This window comes from Heterodontus francisci, chromosome 4 (assembly GCF_036365525.1).
Source record: "Heterodontus francisci isolate sHetFra1 chromosome 4, sHetFra1.hap1, whole genome shotgun sequence".
Lineage (NCBI taxonomy): Eukaryota > Metazoa > Chordata > Chondrichthyes > Heterodontiformes > Heterodontidae > Heterodontus > Heterodontus francisci.
The window spans coordinates 156485790-156508355 of record NC_090374.1 but is presented as its reverse complement, the minus strand read 5'-3'; the positions used below and the strand labels follow the sequence as shown (position 1 = coordinate 156508355).

The 22566-nt window shown below is 42.6% G+C and overlaps 1 protein-coding gene across 4 annotated transcripts in view; it reads left to right on the top strand.

The window, feature by feature from the left end:
• Positions 1–22566, top strand: part of LOC137369342 (A disintegrin and metalloproteinase with thrombospondin motifs 3-like) — a 311469-nt gene that overhangs the window by 33003 nt on the left and 255900 nt on the right. For all 4 annotated transcript variants that reach the window (XR_010974930.1, XM_068030412.1, XM_068030411.1 and 1 more), the window contains exon 4: positions 4051–4210. Coding sequence is in view for 3 of the 4 variants with exons in the window: in XM_068030412.1 (XP_067886513.1) it covers positions 4051–4210 (160 nt within the window). In the remaining variant the exon portion in view is untranslated. The remainder of the gene's footprint in view (positions 1–4050; positions 4211–22566) is intronic.

Below are 22566 nucleotides of genomic sequence, written 5' to 3'. Positions count from 1 at the left end.
TTTAACAGCCACCCATGCAACAAGCTTCTCAAGTTGAAGCTCATAAAAGCCTATTCGACCGTGGAAGATGACTGGCTATCTTTGCTGGCTACCCTGTTTATCGAGAATGATTGATTGATTTAGATCAAAATACTGACCCATCACAAGCAATGTCTGGCAGAAAAGGCACGCAGTGTCGCCTCCTGAGTCTTGGAATCATGGTGAACGAAGATTTTTTTTTTTTGCTGTTGTTATTTATTAGTTTAGTGTTTAATTTAATGTTTAGTTTATTTGTCATTCAGCTGAAATGTTATTTTTTTGTGACTTATAGCATTTATTATTTGAATTTGCCCCATTTCCTCTTTTTTTTTCCCCTGCAAATTATAAAAATTCTTTTGAGATTACTTCTTCTGAAAATTTTGCTAATACTATTATATGATTAAACCCAAAGTAAGGGCATCAAAGTACAAGTTCAACGAGGACCAATGATTCCTTTTAATATTTTGTTCTTATCCTAGACCAGTTTTTTCACTGCGTTGTTATTTTATTTTTGTGTAGCTGTGCACCCATGTTATTTAAATAGAACAAGGCCTATGTGGTACCTCCCAGGCTGCTGAACAGCTGTACACCTGTGCAGCTTAGGGTGCTGATTTCCCTGAAGCCAACCCTTTCGGAGAGGTTTCTGGACTAGATGAGTTGTCAGTTAAGATTTTCATTAAAACCAACTTGTATGATGCCAATCTTTTTCTTGCACTAGGTTGGTTGATATTACAAAAGGTAGCAGTCCTATAGCAATAGGTTGTTTCAGTGATCCTGCGTTCCCGGTAGGGAACCATAGTTGTGATAGTGCTATAGCTCTCTGCTCTATTCCTAGTGTGGTACATCACTAAATGTGAATATAGGTCAGCCCACCTTGCGGATAATCTCCCACTGTAGAGGTCTCAGTAGACAGGAGTTTGGATGGCAGTATCATCCTTAGAGTGTTAGAATCCTATCGCCACTCCCATTGTGAACTCTTACTGGACAGAAGCACGGGCCATTGATTTGATCGTATCCTTTTATAGCCCCGATACTGACCATGCTTCCACTCAGTGAGACTTGAAGCTTGGGAGTGCAGCCTCACAAAACGATGCCTGAGGTTTTATGACCAGAGGGTTGGGCTGTAAAACATTCCTTATAATGAACACTGGATTGAATTGAATCAATTGTTTTTCCACCAGGACTTTCCTTGATGCTTCTACTGCTCTGTTGCCAGTAGTTTGACAGAAATCCTATGTATGTGAGTAAATGAAGCTTCTGGACAGTGGAGGAGCAGGAGAAGTTTATCAAAAATTCCCAGTACTATATTTATGCTGACACATTTTTATCGGTATTGAAACCACCTCCCCTTTAACAGCATATCCAAAGTCTCGAAGTTAATTTCTGGCATCATTTATCAGAAGCCTGACCAGCCTGGACTTTCCTTGAGCCTGATTAATTAGATAGAAAGACTATCTCCAATGATATTATTGGACGTAACATCCATTCACTCTGCCAGCAGTATCATGGTTTCAGTATGCACTATTTACACTGCAGCAAATTTCCTAGGCTTCTTCAGTAACACCTCGCAAACCCCCAACCTCCATCATCTAGAAACACAAGGGCAGCAGGTGCATTTGAACATCCAACAGTATTGTGGATGAACATTCATCTCACAGACTGTAACAAGTAGAAGGCTCACTACCACCTACTAGGGATGGGCAATAAATGCTGGTATTGCCAGCGACTTCCATCTCGGGAATGAATAAAAAAGACTTGTTCTGCAAGAGGTCATGCTGTAATGTAGCAACTGCAGAGAGTAAACTCAAACATGCCAGTGAAGAAATAAGCAATTATGACATTTTAGATGCATTGGAAACACCTTGTGTGTGCAGAAATGATTATGATTGCAGGAGGACTTTCAAAGCACATGAAATGAACCATGACAATAATACATTAAACTGTTGACATAAAAGTAATGGAGTGAATGTAAGAAAAATGCAAGTTTTGAATCGAAAACGATAAGAGAAATAGTTGATTGGTAGCACCTGTATACCCAGGGTGGGGGAGATGATGGTTGAGAACCTCAGGGCCAAGTCATTGTCTGAATGATGTACTGCAGTGCTGGTGGAGATTAGCCTGTGCTAGGGCAGAGGAAGTGCTTAGTACAACCTACATTGTGCAGGGCCTGTGATTTCACTTCCTCTGATCTCCTCTTGGTAAGAGCCTATATAAACAGAAAAGGAACAAAGGCTGGAATTTTACACCCCCCAAAGAGCGGGCAGGTGGTGGGGGTGGGGGGGGGGGAGGTGAAGGGGTCATAAAATGGAGTGCGAAGCTTGGGGGGGCCCTTCCTGAGCTGCTCCTGCTTCCGTTGCCATTTTACGCGGGGCAGCAAGAAACAGCCCGTCCGTTCCAGGTCAAGCAAGGCCTTTAAGTGGCCAATTAATTAATTGGCTCTTAAGGGGCTCTTCCTGCCACCACGGGGATTTGACCCTTGGCTAGTAGGTAGCTGAGGCCTCATAAAGCCCGCCTGATGAAACTAGGCGGCCACCTTGCGGCTGATGGGGGGCCCTCCTGATCGTGCACCCTGTGCCGCATGGAGGGCTTCCCCTGAAGCCCCAACCACCCCCAATGTACAAATTGCGCCCCCCCCCCCTCACCAGCGCACGACCGATTGTCCCTGGAGAGGCCCTGTGGGCGTCATTCATCTTCCTCCTGAAGCTGGGTGTAGTCCCAGCAGTAGCAACTCCATTAGGCAGGACTTCCTGCCCAAGACCAATTAAGGGCCTAGGGAGCGTAAAATCCCGGTCTGGCTCCCCAGGCCCGGCGGAGATGGGCTCGTCACTTACTTTTCGGCTGGTGGACGGGGACCCCCGCCCAACGTAAAACTCTGGCCAGTGTCTTAAAAAGAAAGTAAAACTGTTAATTGTGCACTACGGACTTGCTTAGTAAACATGGCCCCTGAAATGAGGATTAAGAAAGTGATTGGAGGAGGAATTAATAGTAATGAAAGGGGGCTATTTTTGCTGAATTGTTGCCGGCCTTGGCTTATTGATAGCACTCTCATCCCTGAGTCAGAAGGTTCAAGCCTTACTTCAGAAAGTTGAGCACATGATCCTGGCTGATATTTTTGACAGGAAACTAAAAAAAAAATCCATCATTTAGTACAACAGCTGTTGTCCTTGAGTGGCTTTCTGGTATGACAGAAAATTACATTCCAGTTTTTTATAGCAATTCTTTGACAAAAATTCAGACTTTGTACTGTGAATTTATGATGCAGTACATTATGAATAAAATAATTAATCTGGCCTTGAAATTCCTCTGTGTGCTATTTCATAGAATCATAGAAACTTACAAGTCAGAAGGAGGTCATTTGGCCCACTTTGCTTGTGCTAGCTTTTTGAAAGAACTATCCAATTAATCCCACTCTTTCCCAATAGTCCTGCAAATCTTTTTTCAAGTCTATATCCAATTCATTTTTGAAAGTTACTGTTGTATCTGGTTCCAACACCCTTTCACTCAATGCCAGATCAAATCAACTAGCTGCATAAAAAAATTCTCCTCATTTCCCCTCTGGTTCTTTTGCCAATTATCTTAAATCTGTGCCCTCTGGTTACCAACCTACCTGCCAGTGGAAACAATTTTTCCTTATTCTCTCAAAACCCTCATAATTAGAGGAACCAATCCATATATGTAGATTAATGCCTCCATTAAAAGAGTTGAGTGAGCAAACACAGATGTGTTTTTAAGCTGGTATCCCATAGTGTAATTTGAGAGGTTAATTTAACTCTCCCTATGCCAGTTCCTCAAATTTCCCATGTGTAAATTGGTTGGTAAATTCTCCCAAGAAAAAAATCAAGACTTACAAATATTTTAAAATCTAACTAAATTTGCAGGTATTTTGAAATGGGAGTGGATTTGCATTTGATAGGTAATAATTGGGATGAATGCTTCACTGTGCTTTGAATTTTTTTTACCCTTTACGTTAATATTTGACGTAGAAAACCTGTTTTGGACTTGGTTGTAACATGGTTTTCATTCTCTCATCAGGCTGGCCTGATTCGAACAGATCAGGAGGAGTATTTTATTGAACCACTAGAAAAGGGCAAACAAGCAGAGGAAGAAGAAAAGGGTCGTGTTCATGTGGTATATCGCAGGTCAGCTGTACAGCACTCAAATCCTGAAATCCTTGGTGACTTCTTTCAAGCAGGTTGGTGTCTGATCTAATCCTCAGAATAATTTTCATTCAATATGCGTGGTCATCTGAAAACAATTAGTGAGCAGATGATGAGACGTAGAAAAGAGCTTTCTTTACTTATTTGACTGAAAGGAGGAGTCGGTGGTTTGAGGTAGTTATTAAAAAAAAAAACTACAAAACACATTTTTTCAGCATGGGGAGGGCATATTACACCATCAACATGGTAATAAAAGAATTTTTCCGTTACATGTTTTTTTCCAATAAATACATACAAGTGTTTCCTTGTGCTGATAGAAAACCTCTAGTTTTATTGTTGCCATGTCTCTGTGAATTGTAAAATGTTTCTCAACTCAGGAGGCTGACATTGGATCTCTTGGCAAAGTAAACTGTATAAAGATGAACAGCTCACTGGGTATTGTATAGTAATGGGATGGACAGTCATAGAATTGGCATTAATTGCATGCATGCTGTTGGGATGAATGCTCCTGAGATGAGTGCTCACAGGATGAACATTCAGCAGATGGGTGCCCACATGAGGGAGGTTCTTTGGTACATTATTAAATGGAGGACTACTCTTGGGCATTCATGGATGTGCATTGGATAAGTGTTTTATATGTTGGGTGCTTAGAGGATGGTTGTTCATGGCAAGTTTGCTGATCGGTTTGGCACTAAGAATGGGCGTTCATGCCTGCAGTTTCTGACATAGCGAAATTTATGATCACAGTCATAGTTCCATTCTGTATGTCCATTACAAGTCAAGAGCTTATCCATAAGAAGATAAAAATGATCCATTATCCCAGACTTACAAGTAGTTGTCTAAAGGGATATATTTGCTATTCTCTTAGTTGTGAAGGCCTGTGATCTAAGATTAATATAGTTGCAGAGAACAACAGTAAAAGGGTGAACAGGTGTTCAAGCTGCATTTTGCCTATTTGTGGGCCTACTCTTAATTGACTTAGCCTCAGTACATTTACAATATTACTCAGAGTAATAATGCTGACACTACTTCCAAGAAGCAGATCAGCATCATTTTGCAATCTTATTTACATTGTACAGCAGTTATTACAAGAGTCTGGCAGAATAGCGCCTCATTAGATGAATGCCTTATTAGGGTTTCATTTCCTAATTCCAGTGGGTGTTGCATTTGACCACTATGACCTTCTGTTTGACGTATTTACAATCAGTGGACTGCATGCTGCTTTAACTTGTTGGCTTTTGCTAAGAACCAGATATGTTGATATTGGCAGCTCAAACATGGCTGACAGCAGAGCATGTTTCATGAGGATCGATGTACAAAGAGAGGTGCTTTGAAAAGAAATGTAAATTTCAAGTATACAATGGGTGGGTATATCAGTAGAAGGAAATAAGGAAGGCTATAACAAATGTAGAAAGGGGATAATGAACGATACAACAGCTACATAAAGATTTTGTATAAAGAATTATACAGCAACTATCAAAAGAGTGGTGATAGCAATGAGAGAAAAATAATTTAGAAGTTATAAAAAGGGTAGGAGTAGCAGCAGAAGGGGATAAATTGAAGCAATTTGGATCGATTCAAGTAACAGTAAATGGGGGGGTGGGGTGGGAAATTACTGATTGTAACTGGTATAGTTGAACAGCTGGATGGGAAGCTGTCTGTGAGATAAAGAATATGTAGGACATTAGACAATACTGACTTCAACATCGGGGAGGTTGAACAGGGAAATCAGGGCCAATTTGAAGAGAGACAGTGAGACTACAAACAAGTTCATTTGAGGCTCTCTTGCAATATGTAAAGATGGTTACTGATTTTGGAGAAGAGTTTTATGTTGATATTAATTGAGAAACCAGATTTATAAATGGAGCAGAAGGAAAATTGAAAGGTTTTAAAGCTATTACGCAGGATGAAGAATAAAAGTATTTTTGTTTTTTAAAAAAAGGGATAAACACAGCAAGACTAGAGCACAGGGACTTAATGAGGAGGTTAGAAGGAAAATACTTCAAAAGATACAAGGAAACAAAAATTGTGCGGATTGGAGTTCATACAAAAGGCAAATGAGGATAAGGATAAATCCCAGAATTAGCAAAAGTAAACGAAGGAATTATTCAACTACATAAATAGAAAGGAGGTCAAAGTACAAGTGGGTCTATTAAAAGATAAACTGGGCACTGGTATTCTAGATGATTAGCATAGTGCAGTTATATTGAATAGATTTTTCACATCAGGTTTCACAAAGGGCTGTAGATAAATTCCAGTTATAGTAAATCTGTTTCACATTTAGAAGTTAATAAACAATGTGATATGCAAAAATTAGATGGATTAAATATCCACACAGTTATCTACAATCTACCTCTCACAGTTTCATTACACTCTACCTCTATCAATCTCCATTCCACTCTATCTCAGTGTCCAGTTCACTCTGCCTCACAGTTTTCAATTTCAAAAACCTGCTTGAATAGCTGTGTTTCTGTCTCTGTTATTTATCTCTCCTCAGTGATTATAAAACAGGATCAGAGGCCAGAATTTTATGCCCCCTCAAAGAGCGGGAAGGGGGTGGGGGTGGGTGCGGGTGGTGGGGTGCGTAAAATGGAGCGGGAGGCTCGGGGGGCCCTTTCCAACAATCCCCTACGTCCACCGCCATTTTATATAGGGCGGCGGCAGCGAAAAATGGCCTGCCTTCCCCAGGCCAATCAAGGCCCTTAAGTGGCCGGTTAATGGCCACTTAAGGGCCTCTGTCCGCCGCCACGGGGATTTTACCCTTGGCAAGCGGGCAGCCCAGGCCTGAGAAAGGCCACCTGACAAAAGCAGATGGCTCTCTTACGGCCTGGGGAGGGCCCTCATGATCAAGCACCCTGTGCTCGATGAAGGGCCGCCCCTGCTGCCCCAATCACCCCAGTCCACTGATTGGCCAGCAGCTCCATTAGGTGGGACTGCCTGCCTCAAGCTGGTGGAAGTCCCCCCTCAGAACAATTTAAGGCCAGGGAACCACAAAATGCAGGTCGGATCCCCAGGCCAGGCGGAAGAGGGTTCGCTACCGACTTTTCAGTCGGTGGACGGCTCCTGTACGCAGAGGGAAAAATCCAGCCCAGAATATTTCCAAAATAGTGGGTGTGAAGTGCTTATTGCCTGCTGAGGTAGGATAACAAATTGCTCATTATTTACGGTCCACAGGGACACATCAAAACCAACTCATGAACATCTTAATTACCTCAGTCATGTTGAGCATTTATTTTGGGCTTCCATGAATACACAATGCTTTAAAGCATTACAAAAAGAAACTTGCATTTATATAGCACCTTTTTCAACCTCAGGTCTTCCCAAAGCACCTTACAGTCAATTCAGTACTTTTGCGGTATAGTCACTGTAGTAATGTAGGAAATACCGTATAATTAAGTCCCACAAACAGCAGTGAAATAAACAACCAGGATCCCCAAAGACACATTGTACAGCGAGCTCGCCACTGGTATCAGACCCACCGGCCGTCCATGTCTCCGCTTCAAAGACGTCTGCAAACGCGACATGAAGTCCTGTGACATTGATCACAAGTCGTGGGAGTCAGTTGCCAGCGTTCGCCAGAGCTGGCGGGCAGTCATTAAGGCGGGGCTAAAGTGTGGCGAGTCGAAGAGACTTAGCAGTTGGCAGGAAAAAAGACAGAGGCGCAAGGGGAGAGCCAACTGTGTAACAGCCCCAACAATGAAATTTTTCTGCAGCACCTGCGGAAGAGCCTGTCACTCTAGAATTGGCCTTTATAGTCACTCCAGGCGCTGCTTCACAAACCACTGACCACCTCCAGGCGCTTACCCATTGTCTCCCGAGACAAGGAGGCCAAAGAGAGTTTGTTTTAGGTGTTGGCTGAGGGGTAATTGTTGACGAGGACAAAGATCAACTCTTCTTTGAATAATACCATGGAATCTTTTAGATCCACCGAAGAGGACAGATGGGGCCTCCATTTAATATTTCATCTGAAATACAGCACATATAATAGTGCAGCACTCCCTCAGTACTGCATTGGATGCCAGCCTGGGTTATTTGCTTAAGTCTCTGCATAGGGCTTGAACTCACAACCTTCTAACTGAAAGATGGGAGTGCTACCACAGAGGCACAGCTGAGACCTAATTAGAAGAAGCTCTTGGTTCCAAACATTTTCTGTGGAAAAATGATCAAAAGGTGTGACAGACAGTTCTTTATTCACAGCCATTGTTCTATTAAGACTGTTGAAGATGCTGTGATAAAAATTAAGTTGTATCAACAGAAGTAGGTGCCTCTGTCACAATTTGAACCCATCCTCTTACAGTTAAGGATACCCAGCTGATGAGATAACTTAAAAACTGCTGCGTTGACATACAACAACTGCAGAATGAATAAGGAAGGTGCACTGTTCTCTTTTGTCTTGGGCTGAGAGGTGGAAATACTGAAAGCAGGATAATGTGTACACTGGAAGACCACCCATGACCCAGTCTGCTCTAATTGCATCTGTGTTCTAAACTTCTCAAATTACAGACATTTTGTGGTGCTTTGTCTCTCTTAGATTCCCAGGAATGGTATGACTTGTAACATTGGAACTCTTGCAGGGTAGCATGTAGTGCAAACCTGAGTGTAATTTATTGGTGGGAGCAAAAAGGAAAACTGCTTCCTAAGTGACACACTTTTTGAAAACTGTGACCTGAAGGGATTGTTCCCCTCTCCCCAGTATTCTACTTTGCGGCAGGAGCTTTGTAAGAAAAAAGTAATGCTGTTCAGAAATATTACACAAAAGTATTTTGTTTGTTGACATGATTCCAATAAACAATTACAGAGCAGCCAGAAATACATGGGAGAAGTTGCTTCAAAAGGAACACCTTTTTTGACGGAATATGAAGATTAACTTTAGGGAAAGAGCATTGCACATTTTAAAGGGTTTCAAGTAAGGGTAGAATTTGTAACAGTTCAGAGGTTAATTTTTAGCGGTCCAATATTTTTAGCACATTTTGAATAAGATGTTGCTTTCACTTGTCCGGATATGAAATGGGGTGAGTTCAGGTGCGATGAGGTGCGGGGAACATGAGAAAACCCCACAGAGAATTAAGCATGAGACTTGGGGCATCTAAACTGCCAGGCCTCATTTGAATTGTTTGGGAAGTGTCTCCCGCCAAAAACTAGTGAGAATGCCATCAAGGCCAGTGGGTGAGAGCTGGATTTGGTGCAGGAGTCGGGCGCTACAGGGGAACCAAGGAAACAGTCCTTGACATAAATTTGATTGCTGGGGAAAGGAGGTGTTGATTTTCAAATAGCGCTGGAAGGCAGCGAGAAGGCTGGGAAAGGGGAAACTCAAAGATTCCTTTGTGGACTTGGAGGAGTACCACATAAGGAATCCTCATTGAAATTATAAAAACAATACTTATCATGGCCTCTCCTGGCCAGGCTGCTGCCTTCCGCCAGGTATTGCTAGTGGCTTTGACACTTTGCAGTCCTTGTGATTTTTCTAATTAAACTCTTGTAAAGATGTTGATGGCATCATCAGGCCAAGACATTTGAACGTTAGGTAGGCCAGGAACTGGTTGTCCTCCTGAACAATTTTCTTGCTGAGTTAAAATGGCGATAGGCAGAAACACAGTGTAAACACTCCCAACTGCTATTTTAACTACCTGCTTGCTCCATTTGGGCCAAACAGGCTGGATTAATTGAGCCTACAGTTTCCATATCCATAACTAAAACATTAGCCTTAATAGCTTTGCAGTGATTTTAAACAAGAAACTCTGCTGATGGCATTTAAAATACTCCAGGTTACTTGCACAGGGGAAATTTAACCGAATCCCATGAACTGCGATTTTTACTCAAGCTTCTGGATGGTAGGCTAAGCCTCCCGCAAAGCTGGCTCAAACAGCGATGAGGTACATCTCCAAATAGTCTGTTCTTGATGATGGTGTTGGTTGAGAGATAAATATTGGTTCAGATACCAGGCTCCTGCTCTACTTTGAATAGTGCTGTGGTATATTTTACATTCACCTGAGAAGGCAAATAGGGCCTCAGTTTAATGTCTCATCCAACAGATGGGCACCTCCAGCAATGCAGAATTCCCTCAAGTACTTCACTGAACTGTTGGCAGAGATTGTGCACTCTAGTCCCTAGAATGTGACTTGATTCCACGTTCTTCTGAATCATGGGCAAGAGTGCTATGCCTGATTCATAGCTGAGGCGTCATCTACTGATTTTAAAGCGTTCCAGTAGTTTGGGTACAGGTGGATTTCATGCCACTTGGTTGTGCCGTCATAAAAAAGGTCAAATGATCAAATGTTTGCTTCAAGTCCCAGATTTGCAGTGGGCAAGTCACAGCAAATGGAATCAAAGGTTCTGATTGATATGCTAGTATCTTACTAACAATTAATGCTTCTGATAGTCACAGTATTACCAACATGACCTAATAGTAAATACTGTTAATAATGCTTGTATCACTCTTTCAGGATAGTGCCTGAGATTCAACTGTAGTGAAAGGGTAGGATTGAACTAACAGCTACAATAAAGCAGCCTTGGAAACCATGGCCCAGAATTTCTGGGGAGCAACTCCCAATCCTCTACTACAACTTCGTTGGAAGTAGGAGTTTTTGAGATGTTGCATCTCAAAAACAGGCTTAAGCTCGTCAGTGAACACTGCCGAGAGAGATTGATTGGTATGTAAACAATAACAACAAATTGCTTTTAAATGGTATCTTTAATGTAGCAAAATGTCTCTAAGGCACTTCACAGGATTAGACATAAATTGACACTGAACTAAATAAGGGGATGTTAGGACAGGTGATCAAAAGCTTGGTCAAAGCAGTAGGTTTTAAGGAGCATCTTACAGGAGGAGAGAGACAAGGAAAGGTGGAGAGATTAGGAAGGAATTCCAGAGCTTAGAGTTTAGATGGCTGAGGGCACTGCTACCAATGGTGGTGTGAAGGACATTTACTTAAGATATCCGTTATCTCCCCGGTGCAGCACGTTATATTGAAAATGATCTATCTTCATGTCACTGTTTCTCTGTGTGTGTTTCTTTCTCTCATTTCTGCTTCTGTCATCCTAACTCTCTTTGTTTCTCACTCCATCATTTTCTGTTTATCACTTTGTCTTTTTCTTCTTTCCTTTCTGATCATAGGTGGCAGGTGATATGGCAGGGTAAGTGTAGTGTTGTGCTGTGTTTCTTTTATGTAGAGCTGTTAAGCAGATCAGTGAGTCTTCTTAAGGATTGACGCAGGCTTTATATTCAGATCCAACACAACACTCTTTATTACCTTAACTTTTTACATTGTATGAGCTCTATACGTTATTCAGGTCCAGGTCTTGTCCATGCTGCTGTGAGTGCTCTGTCTGTAAGCCGTGTGCTCAGTATCTCCTTACAAGAAGGTGTCTCCTGCATTTATATGTATATGGTGACATCATCAATTACATCAGTGGCCTGCTCTCAAGGGTAAGGTTACTAAAGGCGAGGTCACCACTACATTACGTTACCCCCTTCTTTTAAATTTTAAGTTTCCTCCTTTTCTTTAAAGATTAGCAATTGCTCTATAGCTATTTAATCATGCAAAGTTACATTGAACAAAACTTGGTTGGACTGAAATTGGAAAACTTGGAGGGGAGAGGTTTCAAACACGTCACCCTGAACACCAGACCTTTTCCGTCAGGCTCCCTTCATCATTGATATATGACATAGTCATTATATCGGGCAAGTAATCGATGAGGTCTTGATGGTCTTCTCCGTGGATCTTGCAATATTGATCACGGCTGTGCTTGATTTGGCTGTGCTGCGCCGTGAGTTGTCGCAGCCGTGAAGTCATCGAAGTTATCTTTGTCACTTTCTTCTGGCATTGTTTTAGCATTGACTCTTTTGAGGAAGGTTACATTTCTCTTCACAATGAACTTTCCTCTCTTCGCAATGATCATACTTCCTTTTCTCTGAACTACCATACGCACGTTTGGATCAGATGGTGAGCTAATTTTTGACATTTTCTCTTGCTGAACCACGACTTCGTATCCTTCTTCTATCTTGCTATCTTTTGCATACATTGCTGATCTACATGTGTCTTTATCCTTTGTTTTTGACTCTTGTCTCTATCCCTCAAGTTTTCCATTGAGTGCATTTATGGTTGTGCAGGGATGAATTATGGAAGTTTGCACTTTATCTGTATTCTGATGGTTTTGATTGTGATCAACTTCAATTCACGGCAGTTTCAAAACCTATCAGATTTCCCTTGTTTGAATCTACATCATGGAACTATGGCAGGATTTGAGAGTAACTTGAATCATTCCATGATTGGTAGACAGTTCTCTGATCCATAGGAGAAGAATTTAGATATCAGCTTGTTCAATTGCAATTTCTATTTTCTCTGTAACCTGTGGAATTTCTGGGCATCCATAATATTGACTGTTACTTCTGAATCAATTACTGCAGAGATTGTTGAATGGCCTATGAGCACATCACAATGGGCAGGCATTGGTACTTGTGTTTGTGAGCATCAGAAATCTTCCCGAGTGCTGCAAATATGTAATTTTCCTTCTGGCATTTAACTCATTTTATTAATGACTTCTGCAGGCTTCGATTGGCATACTCATGAAATGTCCCATTTTTCTGCAGGTTTTACATTTCTTTCCTCTCGCAGGAGAAGTTTTGTAAGTGAGGATATACACCACCGTAATGATTGCATGTTCGAGCGTGAGATGATTGTGATCTCTGTCTTGGTCTTTAATGTGCCTTGGACCTGTCTCTGGGTTTCCTCTAGTCCCTTGTGTTTGGTGTTTTTCTCTGGTGAAACCTTCCTCTTGTGATATTCATGGATTCTGTTGATGATCCTGACCTGGCGTCAGGGGATTCTCATCTTATGTCATTTGCCTCTTTTCCTTCTAAGACTTCGGCTTGTCTTTTACTAACTTCCAGCATTCTGCCAATATATTGCAAGTACTACGATTCATTCCGCCTAAGGACTTGCCTTCTTAGTCTTGGTGATTGGCAGGTCATAATGATTTGGGAGATGATTTCTTTGTTCACGTCTGAAATTGCAATTCTGGCTCAGACTTCTGAGTCTCATCACATAGTAGTCAAGGGTCTTGCACTTATCTTGTTTAGCTTGCCTGAAGACATACACCTGATATTGAGAATTTGCCCGAGGTTGGAAATATTCTATTAGACCATTCTTTACTGCGTCATAATCATCGTCGGTTCAGGTGTCAGTGAGTGTATCGAAGATATTGTCGACTTTTGGTCCAGCATAGTGCAGGAGTAACGTTCTCTCTCTTTGGGGTGTATTGATATTGAGTGCCACCATTAGGCGTTTGAATCTTGTTAGCAATTTGCTGTAGTGTGACCTTGGGTTGCTGTTCATCTCTGTAAAGACTGGAAAGATTAGCAGTTGTTGCACACACATGATTGCTTTTGCTTAAATCTCAGAATATCGATGCAAGTCTTCTGTATGTTATAGAGTCATAGAGAGATACAGCACTGAAACAGGCCCTTCGGCCCACCGAGTCTGTGCTGACCAACAACCACCCATTTATACTAATCCTACATTAATCCCATATTCCCTACCACATCCCCACCATTCTCCTACCACCTACCTACACTAGGGGCAATTTACAATGGCCAATTTACCTATCAACCTGCAAGTCTTTGGCTGTGGGAAGAAACCGGAGCACCCGGCGGAAACCCATGCAGTCACAGGGAGAACTTGCAAACTCCACACAGGCAGTACCCAGAACTGAACCCAGGTCGCTGGAGTTGTGAGGCTGCCACTGTGCTGCCCCTGGGTTGTCTGTGTGATTTGCCGCTTTATAAACCCTTTTTTTCTTAAAATGGCTAGTGTTTTCAGGTTTGTACCTTTTTTAATAATTAATTTATGGCTGCATCATGTTCATTTTCCTTATTTCTGTGTAGCTGCAAAAAAAAATTTTTTTCCATTTGTTCTAGCCCAGGTTTTCTCTCTCTTCTCTATTCCGGTCCAAGTTTTCGCTCTGATCCAGTCTTGGTTTTCACTTGCTTTTTTTTTCTCTCCTGTGTTCCCTGTCCTTAGATCCGCCTGTGCCTTGTTTATTTTTTTCCCTTTTGTTGCCAGAAAATGTAGTGTTGTGCTGTGTTTCTTCTATGTAGAGCTGTTAAACAGATCGGTTTGATACTCAGGTTGAACACAACAGAATCTTAACTATTTACATTGCATGCGCTCTACACGTTACTCAGGTCCAGGTCTTGTCCATTCTGCTGTGTGTGCTCTGTCTGCAAGCCATGCACTCAGCATCTCCTGGTGTCTCCTGCATATGGTGACGTCATCAGTTACATCAGTGGTCTGGTCGCTTAAGAGTAAGGTTACTTAGAAGTGACATCACCATTACACTACAGTAAGGAGCTAGCAAGGGCTGCAGTCTGCATTTGGGGTGGAAGTAGAAGAGAAAATATGGCCCTCAGCGGCTTCCTGCCCATCCCTATATTCTGATACCCATTGCGTCCCTCCCATCTCCCGCTCCCATCATTACCCTTCCCCGTTTCCTTCGAACTACCCTCTCCCTTGCTTCACTGCCATTTATCTTGTCGCTAACCATTAATTTCCTTTATGCCCCTCCCTTCCCATGCAATCCCACCAATGGTGGACAACAGGAGGCTGAAAGTCCCCTGAAATGAAATGATTTTCAGAAATCATCTTGTGTGATTTCTGGGAAAAATAATTATCCAGTGGACAATTTCTGTAATTACAGGATAATTGTAGGACTGCTGAAGGCTAGAGATAGGGAAGGGTGAGGACTTCGAGGGATTTGAACGTAAGGGTAAGAGTTTTTAAGTCAATGTGTTGGAGCACCAGAAGCTAATGCAATCAGCAAGAGCCTGGGTGATGGTTGAAAGGGACTTGGTGGGTGGGGGAGTTTGGATATGGGCAGCATAACTTTGGATGAGAAGTTTTATGGAGGGTGGAAGATGAGAGACCAGCCAGGAAAGCATTGGAATAATTGAATCTGGAGGTAACAATAGTATGGATAAGGGAAAGGCTGCTGAAGCTACCTATCATAATGTACTGCTGGCTGGAGGCAACTATTAGCTCTGGGACCAGTCAGTCAACCAGGCGAGTGTGAAAACTGACTGACTTCAAGCACTTAACAAAATAATTGATAGGTCACCCGTCTTTTTATTTGATCACAATATGGACACATCTGCGCAACTAGCAACTCTTAAAAATAGGAAATTTGTGCTTTGCTGAAAAAGCCAAATGAGGCTGGGAGCATGCTGCTTCCAGAAATTCAATAATTATCTCTGAAGTCTGAAGCTCAGTGGTTAGAATTGGTGTCTGATTGCAGATTATGAATTGATCTAGAGACTCAAATTATATTAGCGATAGGCCATTCATAGCACACATTAGGTAATTTTTCTTCTGCTTGTGTGTGGCAGACAGAACTGCAGCTGCCTGCAAATCAAAGGAAGTTGCCGACAATATTGATCTCTCATAATTATGTGCATGTTTTTAGAGGTCCAAGGGGAACCCTGGGCTTTCTGAATGTTGGCAGGCTGTAGGACTGATTCTTCTTTCACTTTAAAAAGTAAAAGCTTCTGTGATTATTGAATTAAGGTCAGATTTCCATGGCAACTTTTTATACTGGCCAACGAGTAACACTGTGTTGTTGAGTGTAAACATTTGTTCCCGCTTTGTCATCAATCAGTCATAGTTTACCATCCTTGACAACAATGATGCTGTTGTGGCATCCCTTGTGAAAAATCTCGACCAATTCAAGATTACGACAATAAATGTCTTGACTCGCTGAAAGGAAATGCTTTGGATTGTATAGCAAATATTTGTCTCAGATTTCTGGGGCATATGTTTTAGGTTTTGTAAACTGCTAAATTTTGATGGGCAAATTCAGCAATACTGCAATATCTGCTATAAAGTGTGAGTCCAATCTAAGGCTAATGACCAATAAGGAATCTGTATGAAGATGTTTATCATCTCACTATGCAAAGTGACCAGATTAAATCTATATGATTATGTTTACCACCTAACTACATACAGTTACCAGAGACAAAATGTGTGAACATATTTACCATGTCTGTCATATTTATTGTATCTTAACTATGGTAAAAATCAGAACCTACACTTGAGACCCAGGAATATTTGTAAGAAATGTGTTTGCAGGTCTGCTAATCTATATTAGTTCAGTTCTTGCCACAGGGGAATTTGAACTAATACCTGCTGGGTTACTAGTCCATTCCCATAATGATTAGACTACGATTCCCTCAAATCAGTAGTCCAAAGTTAGGGGGCCTTTCTCAAATTTGAGTTTGCTGCTGTTTGTTGTTTGATGTCTTGTTTAAGCAGCATTGAGATGTCAGACATTTGTAGAGCACCTAGAGTGGCACGCAAGTGTTCACTTTGCATCTCAGCTAGTGTGAAAGTAGATGAACATGCAACTTGCAGGTAAGGTTGTGCTCTGAGTTGTTTTTGAGGTCACCTTTGTAAATGGTAAGCTGATAATGAGTGCATTTTGAAGTACCTGGAATAAAGAATGCCTTGCTGCTATTTGTGCACACATGTAAGAATGGAAAGAGCTGTTTTTGTGAGGGTTCAGCAAACTGCCCGAGTCATACTTTAACTTAGGGACAGTAAATGCTTTGTGCAATGCGAACTTTGCTCATCTCCTTGGTATGATGAAATACTGCCTAGACGAAGCTCGGCTGAGTTCCTGAGGTCATTAACCTTTATTTCTCATCTGCTCCCATATCCTTTGAATGTCTTGCACAATATTTACTGTGTCTGCCAGCCCTGTTCTCCCAAGAGCTATCCATGCTGTATATCCTGTCTGTGAAATAATGACGACATTGTGAAATACCAGACAATGAAGGCATCATGGCTGGTTCCAGTTTCTTGGACTTGAAATTCCATGTGGCTATTTGCCTTGATGAGCTGGAAGTTCCATCTGCCAATGCAATCCAGTTCAGACCTTGCCGTAACTTGCTCAGCCAGTGTCATTGGCTCCCACGTAAGAAAGGACACTGTACTATAGGGGAGTTGGATGGGGGTGCCGGTATGACTGGGGTGACTATTGAAACTGCAGCCTTTAAAAAGCTAAAAATATTTGAAGATTTCGGCAGTGTCCTGGACAGCAGCAAGATAAGTAGTATTGCCAGAGGTGCAAGATGTGATGTTAAACCCAGACCCCGTCTGCCCTCTCAGGTGGGTGGAAAAGAACCCGCAGCATTATTTTAAGAAGAGTAGGGGAGCATTTCCAATGTCTTGGTGAATATTTATCCCTCAACCAAACTAAAATAGATGTCTGGTCATTATCTTACTGCTGTTTGTGGGAGCTTGCTGTGTGCAAATCAGCTGCAATTTTTCCTATATTACAACAGTGATTAAACTTCAAAAGACTTCATTAATTGGAAAGTGCATGGGATGTCCTGAGGTCAAGAAAGGTGCTGTATAAATCTATCTATCTTTAATATGTTATTAGGACTGTCAGGTTGCTGCAATAGATGGTTCCTGTTTCATTTAATGGCACTTTTAAAGCATGTCTTCAAGTACAGAAACAGACAGTCTCCCAAAGAAGGGAGTATGACATTAGAAAGAGGAAGACAGGAAAAGTACCAAATTTTAATAGCCAGGAATTTCCTTGGAGCTGCTTCTGCAGGGGTGAAGTAAAAAAGGAAATTAGAAAAGCAAAGAGAAGACATGAAAAATTATTGGCAGGTAAAATCAAGGAAAACCTGAAGATGTTTTATCAGTACATTAAGAACAAGAGGATAACTAAGGAAAGGGTAGGGCCTATCAGAGATGTACAGGATAACTTGTGCGTGGATGCAGAAGAACGTGGGCAGGCTTCTTAATGAGTTTTTTGTCTCTGTCGTCACAAAGGAGAGGGATGATGCAGACATTGTAGTAAAGGAGGAGGAGTGTGAAATATTAAATGCGATAAGCATAATGAGAAAGGAAGTACCAGAGGGTCTGACATCCTTGAAAGAAGATAAATCGCCAGGGCAGGATGGATTGCATCTCAGGTTGTTAAATGAAGCCATTGAGGAAATAACATGTGCTGAGGATCATCATCAAATCCTGACTGGATATGGGCGAGGTGCCAGAGGACTGGAGGTCTGTGAACATTATGCCATTGTTTAAAAGGGGTGCAAGGGATGGGCCAAATAATTATAGGCTGGTCAGTCTGACTTCGGTGATGGGTAAATTATTAGAATCAATTCTGAGCGACAGGATAAATTGCCACTTAGAAAGGCATGGATTAATCCGGGATAGTCAGCATGGATTTGTTAAGGGAAGGTCTAACTCCATTGAATTTTTTGAGGAATTTCAAAGGAGGATTGATGAGGCTAGTACAGGGGATGGATTTTAGTAAGGCGTTTGACAAGGTCCCACATGGCAGCCTGGTCAGTAAAATGAAAGCCCATGGGATACAGGGGAATGTGACAAATTGGATCCAAAATTGGCTCAGTGACGGGAAACAAAGGGTAGTAGTTGACGGATATTTTTGTGAATGGAAAGCGATTTCCAGTGGCGTTCCAGAGGGCTCAGTGTTGGGTCCCTTGCTGTTTGTGATATATATTAATGAATAAGAGTTAAATGTGGGAGGCCTGATTGGGAAATTTGCCGATGGCACAAAAATTGGCCGTGTAGTTGATAGTGAAGAAGATAGCTGTAGACCCCAAAATGATATCAATGGTTTGGTTGAGTGGGTGGAAAAGAGACAAAAGGAATTTAATCCAGAGAAGTGTGAGGTAATGCATTTGGGGAGGGCAAACAAAGCGAGGGAATACACAATAAATGGGAGGATATTGAGAGGGGTAGAAGAAATGAGAGACCTTGGAGTGCATGTCCACAGGTTCCTGAAGATGGCAGGACAGGTAGATAGAGTGGTGAAGAAGGCATGTGGAATGCTTTCCTTTATTGGCTGAGGTATAGAATACAAAAGCAGGGATGTAATTCTGTAACTGTATAAAACGCTGGTTAGACCACAGCTGGAGTATTGCGTACAGTTCTGGTCGTCACATTGCAGGAAGGACATAAATGCTCTGGAGAGAGTACAGAGGAGATTTACAAGAATGTTGCCAGGGCTTGAAAGCTGCAGCTATGAGGAAAGATTGGATTGGCTAGGGTTGTTTTCCTTAGGACAGAAGAGGCTGAGGGGTGACTTAATTGAGGTGTACAAAATTATTAGTTACAGTAGACAGGAATGAGCTGTTTCTCCCTAATGGAGAGGTCAATTACCAGGGGGCACAGATTTAAGGTGATTGGTAGAAGAAGTAGAGGGGACATGAGGGAAAACTTTTTCACCCAGAGGGTGGTGGGTGTCTGGAATTCACTGCCAGGAATGGTGGTGGAGGCAGAAACCCTCAACTCATTTAAAAGGTACCTGGACATGCACCTGAAGTGCTGTAAAGTGAAAGGCTATGGACCAGCTGCTGGAAGGTGGGATAAGATTGGACGGCAAGATTTTTCCGCTGTACAGATGAGATGGTCTGAATGGCCTCCTTCTGTGCCATAATTTTTCTATGGTTCTATCTCCAGGTGTCTCAGTTGATGCACTCCCTTTAACATTGTACTATTTCTCTTTTACTGTTTCTCCTCATTCTTCCTACCAACATGTATCACCATACTTTTTGGCATTGGATTTCATCTACCAAGTGTCTGCCCATTCCACCAGCTTGTCTATGTCCTCTTGAGGTCTATTGCTATCTTCCTCACTGTATATTTTGCTTCTAAGTCTTGTCATCTGCAAATTACAAAATTGGACCCTGTACTCTCAAACCCAAGGCATTAACATATCAAAAACAGCAGTGCTCCTAGTACTGAACCCTGGGGAAAACCACTGTACCTCCATCCAATTGGAAAAATAGCTATTCACCAGAACTCTGTTTTCTGTTCTGTCACCAATTTAGTATCCATGCTGCTACTGGCCCTTTTAACAAAGTAGTTGTTAAAACATATGGGATCATGGTTTTTATAAATAGAGGCATAAAATACATAAGCTATGAAGTTGTGCTAAACTACATAAAACACTAGTTTGGCCCCAGCAGGAGTGTTGTGTCCAATTCTGGGCACCACAATTTAGCAAAGATGTGAAGGCTTTGGAGAAGGCACAGAAGGGATGGTTGCAGGGATGAGCGGTTATGATTATGTCAATGGACTGGAGAAGCTGGGGTTGTTCTCCTTCGAGCAGAGAAGGCTAAGAGGAGATATGATGGAGGTGTTTAAAATTATGAAAGGGTTTAGATAGAGTAACTAACGAGAAACTGCTTCCAGTGGCTGAAGGATTGATGACCAAAGGGCACAGATTTATGCTGATTGGCAAAAGAACTGGAGGTGACCTGGGGAAAATGCTTTTTATGTAACGACTGGATTTTGAATGCACTGCCTGATAGAGTGTGGAAACCGATTCAATAGTTTTGTTTCAAGGGAATTTGATGAATACTTGAAGAAATAATGGGGAAAGAGCCAGTGAGTGGGACTAACTTGAAAGAGCTGGAGCAGACTTGATGTGCTGAATGTCTCCTGTGTTAATTTATTCTGTGATTCTGATACGTTGTATAGTTAATTTTTTTTTTATTCATTCATGGGATATGGGCGACGCAGGACAGGCCAGCATTTATTGCCCATCCCTAATTGCCCTTGAGAAGGTGGTGGTGAGCTGCCTTCTTGAACCGCTGCAGTTCATTTGGGGTAGGTATACCCACAGTGCTGTTAGGAATGGAGTTCCAGGATTTTGACCCAGTGACAGTGAAGGAATGGCGATATAGGTCCAAGTCAGGATGGTGTGTAACTTGGAGGGGAACTTGCAGATGGTGGTGTTCCTAGGTATTTGCTGCCCTTGTCCTTCTAGTTGGTAGAGGTCGCTGGTTTGGAAGGTGCTGTCGAAGGAGCCTTGGTGCATTGCTGCAGTGCATTTTGTAGATGGTACACACTGCTGCCACTGTGCGTCGGTGGTGGAGGGAGTGAATGTTTGTGGATGGTGTGCCAATCAAGCGGGCTGCTTTGTCCTGGATGGTGTTGAGCTTCTTGAGTGTTGTCAGAGCTGCACCCATCCAGGCAAGTGGAGAGTATTCCATCACACTCCTGACTTGTGCCTTGTAGATGGTGGACAGGTTTTGGGGAGTCAGGAAGTGAGTTACTCGCCTCAAGATTCCTAGCCTCTGATCTGCTCTTGCAGCCACGGTATTTATATGGCTACTCCAGTTCAGTTTCTGGTCAATGGTAGCCCCTAGGATGTTGATAGTGTGGGATTCAGCGATGGTAATGCTGTTGAATGTCAAGGGGAGATGGTTAGATTCTCTCTTGTTGGAGATGGTCATTGCCCGGCACTTGTGTGGCACGAATGTTACTTGCCACTTATCAGCCCAAGCCTGGATATTGTCCAGGTCTTGCTGCATTTCTACACGGACTGCTTCAGTATCTGAGGAGTCATGAATGGTGCTGAACATTGTGCAATCATCAGCGAACATCCCCACTTCTGACCTTATGATTGAAGGAAGGTCATTGATGAAGCAGCTGAAGATGGTTGGGCCTAGGACACTACCCTGAGGAACTCCTGCAGTGATGTCCTGGAGCTCAGATGATTGACCTCCAACAACCACAACCATCTTCCTTTGTGCAGGAATGACTCCAGCCAGCGGAGGGTTTTCCCCCTGATTCCCATTGACCTCCGTTTTGCTCGGGCTCCTTGATGCCATACTCGATCAAATGCTGCCTTGATGTCAAGGGCAGTCACTCTCACCTCACCTCTTGGGTTCAGCTCTTTTGTCCATGTTTGAACAAAGGCTGTAATGAGGTCAGGAGCTGAGTGGCCCTGGCGGAAACCAAACTGAGCGTCACTGAGCAGGTTATTGCTAAGCAAGTGCCACTTGATGGCACTGTTGAAGACACCTTCCATCACTTTACTGATGATTGGGAGTCGGCTGATGGGGTGGTAATTGGCTGGGTTGGACTTGTCCTGCTTTTTGTGTACAGGACATACCTGGGCAATTTTCCACATTGCAGGGTAGATGCCAGTGTTGTAGCTGTACTGGAACAGCTTGGCTAGGGGCGCAGCAAGTTCTGGAGCACAGGTCTTCAGTACTATTGCCGGAATATTGTTAGGGCCCATAGCTTTTGCTGTATCCAGTGCCTTCAGTCATTTCTTGATATCACGCGGAGTGTGATGCTGGGGACTTCAGGAGGAGGCCGAGATGGATCATCAACTCGGCACTTCTGGCTGAAGATTGTTGCAAATGCTTCTGCCTTATCTTTCGCACTGATGTGCTGGGCTCCCCCATCATTGAGGATGGGGATGTTTGTGGAGCCACCTCCTCCAGTTAGTTGTTTAATTGTCCACCACCATTCACAGCTGGATGTGGCAGGACTGCAGAGCTTCGATCTGATCCGTTGGTTATGGGATCGCTTAGCTCTCTATCGCATGCTGCTTACGC